Raw genomic sequence first — 8,996 nt, 5'->3', positions numbered from 1 at the left:
ATATATATATGTATATATATATATATATATATATATATATATATATATATATATATATATATGTATGTATACTTTTGGTTAGAAAAGTACACTTTTTATAAAAGCTGGTCAACCACTTAAAAATTTATAAAAACACTTTTGATTATAGAATTACAATGTGTCAAAACCTATAGAATTTACCAACAATTTTTGTTGAGGTATTTTTAAACGCGTGTATTCTTAGAAAATTAGAAGTTGGACTTCAAACCTCGTGAGTTATGGAATAACCTATCTTTCTTTGTTTATTGTTGTGGGTCAATCTGTTTAGACTTCGTTTTATGTCAACCTTCGTTTAACTGAACTTGTTGTAAACTTGTGTTTTGAAGTTTCAGATGATGAAATTCCTATATTCGAAATTATGTAAAGCATGTAATGATATTTAAGTTTTGTACCGTTCAATGTATGTTTGTTAACTGTGATCCAATTTCGACGTCGCAACCTCGACGCTTTCGTCGCGAGCCGGGGTGTGACAGTTTATGTTAGTGGTGAATTCCATAAAGTTTTATGGTCTTATTATATTGTCATTATATATTATATATATCATTTGTGTGTGCAAATGAATATGTATCATCAATAAGAATAGTTAGTAGAAAATTCTAAGCATGAGGTGCTCGAAGACATTCAAAAACTGCTTTCTGTCTATTAGACATGTCCATGTCGACTTCTTTGACGGTTTTGTTAGATAATAAAGTTGTTAGGACTTTTATAATTGTTAACAAAATTTAAGTCATATTTGAAAAAGATTATGATCGGATTTTAGATAACGAAATTCTAACAAATGAATATTAACATACGGAGATAATAAACTGAATACTCGATAGATATACGGTAGATCCGAAAAGATAAAGTCTAAATTTAAATACAGTTTTAATAATAAATATAAAACTTTGTCCTCAATATCCATCCTATTATCATCTCTACTTGAAGCTCAATAATAATAATAATATTGTCTTTTTGTAAAGCATCTCTACTTTTATTTCCTTTTCGAGGGCTTTTTAACGGCACTAACAAAGTAACAGTGACCCTTTTGTAAAAGGCAAAACCTACATAAGTAAAGGGGGGTTTTATGTAAATATTAATTTATCCGATGATCATGAAAGATTCGAAGCAAGTCTCAAGGAGACTTGGAAGTTTGAGGAAATCCCTGTATTTGTCTGTTTACTTCTCAATCAACACAATCATTATATTAAACTTTCATCCCAATCTTTCTCTCTCTTCCTGCTTGGATGGACGCGAAAGCTTCGACCTTTCTCAATCAGGATTCACGACCAAATTCTCTGTTTCCAAAACCCTAATTCTTCTCAGAAGCCCTAAACATTAAATTTCTTAGAAAGATGCTTTCTAACTTCGCCAAATCGGCGGAGTCGGTCTTTTATCGGTTGGCCATAAAGAAGGTCTGCAAGTTTTTGTTGAAGAAGAAATTAGGGCAACTTATTCTTGGCGACATCGATCTTAATCAGCTTGATGTTCAGCTTAGCAACGGCACAATTCAGCTCTCTGATTTGGCACTTAACGTCGATTTTATTAATAAGAAGGTTAGTTTCCTGTCTTTGTTTTACGGAATTTTGATATGAATCGCATGATTTTGTTCAAGAACGAGAGTTTGAACTGATATTCAAGGGTAATTGGAAATTCCATACGTAACACTTACACATGTGCTGGTTTATGCTTGTATTTCCAGTTTGGTGAAGCAGCCGTATTGGTTGTTAAAGAAGGATCCATAGGTTCTCTAACAGTTAGACTTCCATGGAAGCGTAGAAATTGTGAAATCGAGGTTGAAGAACTCGAAATTGTCCTTGCTCCTGGTAGGAAAAGAAGTTCTCAAGCAGCAGACGAACCTTCTACTTCTGGTCAAGATAGTAATACCTACACCAGTCATGGATTCACGACACCTGAACAAGATTTGGTCAACAGTACAATGACAAATCCTTCTGTGGACATTCATGAAGGAGTCAAAACCATTGCTAAAATGGTTAAATGGTTGCTCACAAGCTTTCATGTCAAAATCAAAAAAATGATTGTTGCCCTTGATCCATTCTCAGAAGAACCAAAAGCAAACGGCTTTTCCAGGACCTTGGTATTACGAATTGGTGAAGTGCAATGTGGAACTGGAATTTCTGAAGATGCTGACCTTGATTGTCAAAGGACAGTTGATGGTTTTCTTGGCCTAAGTCAACTGACAAATTTTTTAAAATTTGATGGAGCAGTTCTTGAGTTTCTTCAGCTAGATGATAATGGCAACAAATCAGCATTTCCATGTACTCCAGTCATTACAGGAGAAAAGGGAGGATTTTCAGGGACGATAAAATTAAGTATACCATGGAAGAATGGTTCTTTAGATATCAGAAAAGTAGATGCTGATGTTTTTATTGATCCTCTAGAAATAAGATTACAACCCAGTTCCTTAAAAAGCTTTATGTATTTAATGCATGTTTTTGAGGAACTGGAGAACGACCACAAGAGTTTTATGGACAATAAACCGAACGAATCTGTATACTACAATGCATCATTCCATGGTTATTCATCAGAGTTTTCATCTGATAAACTCTCTCAGAAACCTGAAACAGAATCATATTTGGATGCTTTACTTAGAGGGTCACATTTAATATCAGATTGGATGACATCACCTGTTACCAGTAACCAAGACCCGAAAACTGAAGAGCCAGATATTGATGCCAGTGTGGATCAATTCTTTGAATGCTTTGATGAATTGAGAACTTCACAATCTGCATTGGGGAACAGTGGGATGTGGAATTGGACATGTTCTGTTTTCAGTGCCATAACTGCTGCATCTAATCTTGCTTCTGGATCTCTTCATATCCCCTCTGGTATGTGCGAATTCAACAATTTCTTGAAAAAAATGAAACTGAAAGTAAGCAGTTTGACTGTGTATCTGTACAATGTTTATGATTCTTGTTTCTTTGTGATGCAGAACAGAAACATGTTGAAACTAGTCTCAAGGCAAGGATCACACAGATTGTAATATTGTTTTCCTTTGTGGATGAAGACAAGAAGCCTTCTTGTGTCCATTATATAAATGCAGATTTTCATGAGATGCAGCTTATGTTACAGGTAATGATTGTGTGTGTAGGCTTTTATTTTTAAATCACATTTCCCTTTAAACTAAGTTTAAAATTTGATAAGGTAACAGGTGTGTCCCCGAGAATCAAACTTTGAAGCAACAGTCAACCATATTGAGGTAGCTGACCATTTCAGCAATACATCCAATTCATATGTGAAAACTCAAGATTTATTGATCAGAAAGAAGCAAGCTGCAGTTGAAGGCGCTTGTCCTCCTTTGAGTTTTCAGGTTCAAAGTGATTCTGCAAACGTTTCACAAAGAGGTTATCGAGGTATTTACAGTGATGACGTGGCAAAGGTTTTGATTCTTAAAACTTCTGGTGTCACCCAATGCCAGTTTATTACACCTTCTGTTTCCCAAGATGTCAAGTCACAGCCAAAATCTTTTTCTATAAAACTTCCACCACTTGTTTTCTGGATAAACTTTCATCTGATAACTACAGTGCTGGATCTTTTCAAAGAAATTGAAAAATCATGTGAAATATATGTCAAAAAGGACCTTTCTGCATCGATCAGTGGTGATATCAATATCACCCCAAAACACTCACATAGAGAAGCTCTAAGAGGCAACATCTCCCTTCTTGATGCAAGAATGGTGTTATGTTTCCCATGTGAGACAAATCAAAATCAAGAAAATAAAACCTACTTATCATGGAATGAGTTCATTGTCATCGATTTTGCTTCTCCATTTCCCCTGGGGAAGGTCAAATCAAGTCAAAGATTTCGTGTCACACCCTCGCGTTCCTTCCACTTGAGTGTAGGAAATATATCAGTCTACTTTGTGAATGACATGCAAAATCTCAAATTTCGTGTGGAAAGGGTATTATCGGTATTTGATAAAACAGGGCATCCATCAGTTTTCAGTATGATATTTCAAGACAATGCTGTGACTGGTCCTTGGATAACAAAAAAAGCCAAGATTCTTTCTACTTCAGATGGGACCACTAGTAGGAATAAATCAACAGGAAAAGGCCATGGGTTTGCATTTGTAACCACAACCAAGGATTTAGAAGACTTCAGTACTCAAACACGAGAAGAAATGGTTTTAACCTCTTCATTTTTCATTCATGCTCGTTTATCTCCAGTCACCATCAATTTAAACAGTTCTTTATATCAAAACATACATAATCTTTCACACCAAATCACCGATTGGTTATCACACATATCCCCTAATCAAGTTCCCACTACACAAAAACACTCATTATCTCAATCATCGATCTTTCTGGAATGCAATCTTGTGGAGATTTCAGTAGCAACTGAGGGAATGAAAGACTCGATTCGGAATGAACTTCCGGGATCTTGGTGTAATCTGAAATTAAAAGTTGGAAACTTTGAGTTGTTAACTGTGTCAAATACAGGGGGAATTCGTGGGGCCAGTTTTCTTTGGGTGGGTCATGGTGAGGGAGATCTTTTGGGTTCTACTACAGAAGTTTCTGATAAAAACTTTGTTCTTATCTCATGTGAAAACTCCACAAGGGGACGTGGAAATGGTGAAGGTTCAAACATACTGTCTTCTAGGCTTCCAGGGTCTGATATCATACACATGTGGGACCCACAAAGTTTTATGAGTCAAGTATCTATAAACATCAGATGTGCCACTATAGTTGCCATAGGTGGTCGTTTGGATTGGTTTGATGCTATCATATCTTTTTTCAGCCAGAATTCAACCGAAAGTGACCAAAAGGAAGATACAAATTCTGGCTCTTCTTTTGTTCTTAACTTGATTGATATTGGTTTGAGCTATGAACCATACTCAAGTAATCCTACATCTCAACAAGATTCTGAACCTCGTGTTTCTGGTTTTCTAGCATCATCAAGTTTGAAACTTTCAAATGTTTCATCACCTAATTCAGTCCAAAAGGAATATGAAATCAAAGGTCATGATTTAGGCCTACTGTTATGTGAAGAATCTGGTGTTAAGAATCTTGAAAGATCTTACAGTGAGCAAAATCTTCGAAGATTTAGGTATGTAAAAGTTGCAGAAGAAACACATATTGAAGCTGTTTTAAGAACGAACTGTGTAAATGGACATGAATGGGAAATGGAATGTCATGAATCCCATATTGCTCTAGAAACTTGCCAAGATTCTACATCAGGACTTGCTCGTCTTGCTGCTCAAATCCAGCAGATTTTTGCTCCTGATGTTGAAGAATCAATTGTTCATTTGCAAACAAGGTGGGATGATTTCCAGATGTCACAAGAGTGTTACAAAACAAGAAGCTCAAGCCACCATTCTGCTTCATCAAGTTCTGAGTTTCATGAAACGTATACAGTCAACTTGATGGATGAAATATCTGAAGGAGCATTTGACTTGAATGAAAATCATGAATTTGTGCCACCTGTTAAAGTCCCATTTCGGGTGTTTGGGTTGGAAGATACTGGACCGGAGTTCATAGACGAGTACTTCAACAACCAAAATCCCAGTGGCAAAACGGTAATTCTAAAGGAAACTGAAGGGCAAGTTGGAAGTGGATGGTATGGCGATTCACTTTTGACAATTGTTGAGGATCATGTTTTTGGTAATGGAGAAAAAACGAAATCCAAACATTTTGTTGAAAGTGGGCCCTCTAAAAAAGTTAAGGGTCATGTAGTTTTGAAAAATATGGATGTAAGGTGGACACTCTATGGTGGGTCCCACTGGCAATATACAACCAATTCTTGCATGAGGAATAAAGATATAGGCTTAGAGTTTAAGCTTTCAAAGATGGGGTTTCAATATGATATGTTCCCTGATGGTGAAATAACTGTCTCTAAGCTTTCTGTTTCAATTCAAGATCTCTGCCTTGATGATGTCAGCAATCGTGCACCATGGAGACAGATTCTGGGGTGTTATCAATCAAAAGATCGCCCTCGGGAATCGCGTTCTAGGGCTTTGAAATTTGATTTAGAATCTGTTAGACCACATCCTTCAATTCCTCTTGAAGAATATCGGTAAGTTTAGATTTCTATTTCTTCTTCAGTTCTTTTTGCTTGTTGACATTAATCTCTTCAATGTCTCTATTTTTTCAGGTTGCAAATTTCAGTGCTTCCTATTCGATTACATCTTCATCAAAGCCAACTTGAATTCTTAATCAATTTCTTTGGTGGAAAGAACTCGTCTCCTGATCATTCACAAGAAACATTTGAAATAGATTTACCAGAGGAGGCATTACTTCCTTATTTCCAGGCAAGCTATATATATTTACACATAAATAAATTCTGTTTGTTGTTCTTTTAGTACTTATACTTGGCAATCTCTTTGTTTCAGAAATTTAGCATAACACCTGTTGTTGTTCGTGTTGACTACATTCCTTCTCGTGTTGACTTACCTGCTGTAGGCCATGGGAAATATGTGGAACTTGTTAATCTATTTCAATGGAAGGTAACTTTCTTGATTTATTTACATGTTTGCTGCCAATTTGTATGCATATTCTTATCTGACATAAATTAATAGTGATTTTATTACATTATTTTCAGGGGGTAGAGTTACAACTGAAAAATGTTCAAGCTGTTGGTGTTTATGGGTGGAGCAGTGTATGTGAGACCATTATTGGCCAATGGTTGGAAGACATTTCCCAGAATCAGGTTTTAATTTTATTATTTTTTCCAATGCTAAATGCAAGAAACAGCAACATACTTCCATTTTTTTTTATATATATTATATATTTTACAGGTTCACAAACTACTGAAAGGTCTTCCTCCAATTCGATCACTAGTTGCAATTGGTTCAAGTGCTGCAAAATTAGTTTCTTTACCTGTAAAGAACTATAAAAAAGATCGCAGATTAGTCAAGGGCATGCAAAGAGGTAAAATAATAAACTAAAAAAAAAAACAACTTTTTTTGTTTTTATTCAGTGAATCATCCTTGAAATTTTGTATAGGAACAATTGGGTTCTTGAGGAGTGTCTCACTTGAAGCTATTGGACTAGGGGCACATTTGGCAGCAGGGGTACATGCCATCCTTCTCCAAGCAGAGGAAATAATTTCCACCACCCCACCAACTTCCATCCCAAGGCCTATACAAACCAGGGTCAACCCATATGGACGACCCAGTCAACCCAAAGATGCTCGCCAAGGGATACAACAGGTAGGTAATCAAGGGCTTTTTCGTCTTTTTAGCACATCAAGATTCAAACCCTTTTACAAGAAACAATTTCATCCATGTGACAGGCTTTTGAGACCATGAGTGATGGTATAGGAAGATCCGCCTCTGCTTTAGTCCAGGCTCCCCTGAAAAAGTACCAACGCGGGGCGGGTGTAGGCTCCGCTTTGTCTACCGCGGTTCAGGCCGCTCCCGGAGCCGCCATAGCTCCGGCTTCTGCCGCCGCACGTGCAGTCCACTCTGCACTTCTTGGTGTCAGAAATAGGTATAGCAACATACTTTACTTTATTTGTTTATTATAAATTATAGATGAAAGTCTGTTGCTATTTCTTGAAATTATCTCTATATTAACATGGTGTGATTGACATCTACAGCCTTGATCCGGAGCATAAAAAAGATTCCATGGATAAATACTTAGGCACAACTCAATCTCAGCCTCTTTAGGAAAAGCCATCAGAAGTGTGAAACTATAACAAGAAACAAGAAGACATATTTATTAGCAAGAGGCGAAAACATGTATTAGTTTTGGTTTTGCTTATGGGACAATAGTGGGGTCATTGTGATGTTAGTGACTCCCTGCAAAGGCTCTTGTGTGAATTTACTCGAGTGCCCTTTGACTGCGGTGGAGATTGTGTCTTGGAAACGGTGGGTACAAGAGTCATTTAGGTTTGATGTGTACATAATAGGTGGTGGTGGTGGTGATGATGGTGATATTCATTTTAAGTGTGTATTAGCGCTCTTTTGGGTAGCTTTGTAAAGTTGTAATTCTAATGGGGTTTTTGTAGGTATATTGTATTCATAAGTTTGCACATTTCATGAAAAAGCTTGAAGTTGTATAAAATTCCACATGATTTGTTGTACATAATTCATGATGAAGTGAACTCACGTCTATGTGTACCTTTTTACAGTTAGGATTTACCCACAGAAACATGCTAAATCATGTTTTAATTGTTTGTTTTGTTGGATGGAATGGAACATTGAAGGTAATTGGAGAGATTATTTCTATAGAAAACAAATAAGAGCCACAATGGTATAAATTGGGTGGGGTTTAAGAATTTAAATGTCGTACGACACAACCACAAAAATATAGAATAAAATAGGGCATATATTAATCCACTACCTTGCTTTTAAGGCTCCATCCCCTCTTCTCTTAGGTCATGTCATCAAAGAGCGTTAACTCCATGTTTGATCTCATGTTATCTTCACTTTCTTCTCAAGTGTCTTTTATTCCTCACATTATTGACTGTGATAGACATCACCCTCCTACCCTGCCTACCATAATCTCATTTCCCTTAAGATTTGGTGATTGATATAACTCCCAACGAATTTTTTATTGCCGTATTCAATATCTTTCCAACAATGATCTCCTACAAGTACATAACATCTTCATTCCATGATTTACATCTTCCTCTCACGTCTCTTCATAAACAACCAACATTTTGATCCATATATCAGAGTTGGCTTTACTTGGTTTTACTGTCACCTATAAAGTTTTCTCTTCGGTTTCGCACAATGCTAGTGCTTCTATGACATTCATCCACTTTAACCATGTCACGTTTATGCAATGGTTAACATCCTCCTCCACATCCCCTTTCATAACGAATCATAGACCCAAAGCACTTGAAAATCTTCGTTGGATGTACTACTTGCTTGCATATACATATTTATACTCATCGCTCACCACTAAAAATTGCATATTAGATATTCCATCTTAGTTGTGCAGACCAAGCCCTTCGAGTATCCAACATAACATTCAACTTAGGGGCTGTTTGGTAGGATCTGAATTTTTAAGATA

The 8,996-nt window shown here is 36.5% G+C and overlaps 1 protein-coding gene across 1 annotated transcript; it reads left to right on the top strand.

Annotated features, from left to right (window-relative positions):
• The first annotated feature begins 1,144 nt into the window (after positions 1-1,144).
• ATG2 (autophagy 2) lies at positions 1,145-8,112 on the top strand. Its single transcript, XM_079071642.1, has 11 exons — positions 1,145-1,574; positions 1,721-2,867; positions 2,972-3,111; positions 3,191-6,051; positions 6,130-6,286; positions 6,368-6,481; positions 6,577-6,684; positions 6,773-6,905; positions 6,981-7,186; positions 7,270-7,466; positions 7,576-8,112. The coding sequence occupies exons 1-11, from the start codon at positions 1,374-1,376 to the stop codon at positions 7,643-7,645; spliced, it is 5,334 nt and encodes a 1,777-aa protein (XP_078927768.1). The 5' UTR covers positions 1,145-1,373; the 3' UTR covers positions 7,646-8,112.
• The last annotated feature ends 884 nt before the right edge of the window (positions 8,113-8,996 follow it).

The sequence above is a fragment of the Lactuca virosa genome, chromosome 9 (assembly GCF_052849685.1).
Source record: "Lactuca virosa cultivar CGN04683 chromosome 9, Lactuca_virosa_CGN04683_v6, whole genome shotgun sequence".
Lineage (NCBI taxonomy): Eukaryota > Viridiplantae > Streptophyta > Magnoliopsida > Asterales > Asteraceae > Lactuca > Lactuca virosa.
Note: the sequence above shows the minus strand (reverse complement) of the source record. Positions and strands in the feature narration are given on the sequence as shown.

What these genes read in the sequence shown, in the direction of transcription:
- ATG2 (XM_079071642.1), top strand. Translation starts at nt 1,374, where the DNA reads ATGCTTTCTAACTTCGCCAAATCGGCGGAGTCGGTCTTTTATCGGTTG. An exon ending in ATCTCTTCATATCCCCTCTG is followed by an intron (nt 2,868 to 2,971) that starts GTATGTGCGAAT and finishes TTTGTGATGCAG; the next exon opens with AACAGAAACATGTTGAAACT. An exon ending in CATTACTTCCTTATTTCCAG is followed by an intron (nt 6,287 to 6,367) that starts GCAAGCTATATA and finishes TCTTTGTTTCAG; the next exon opens with AAATTTAGCATAACACCTGT.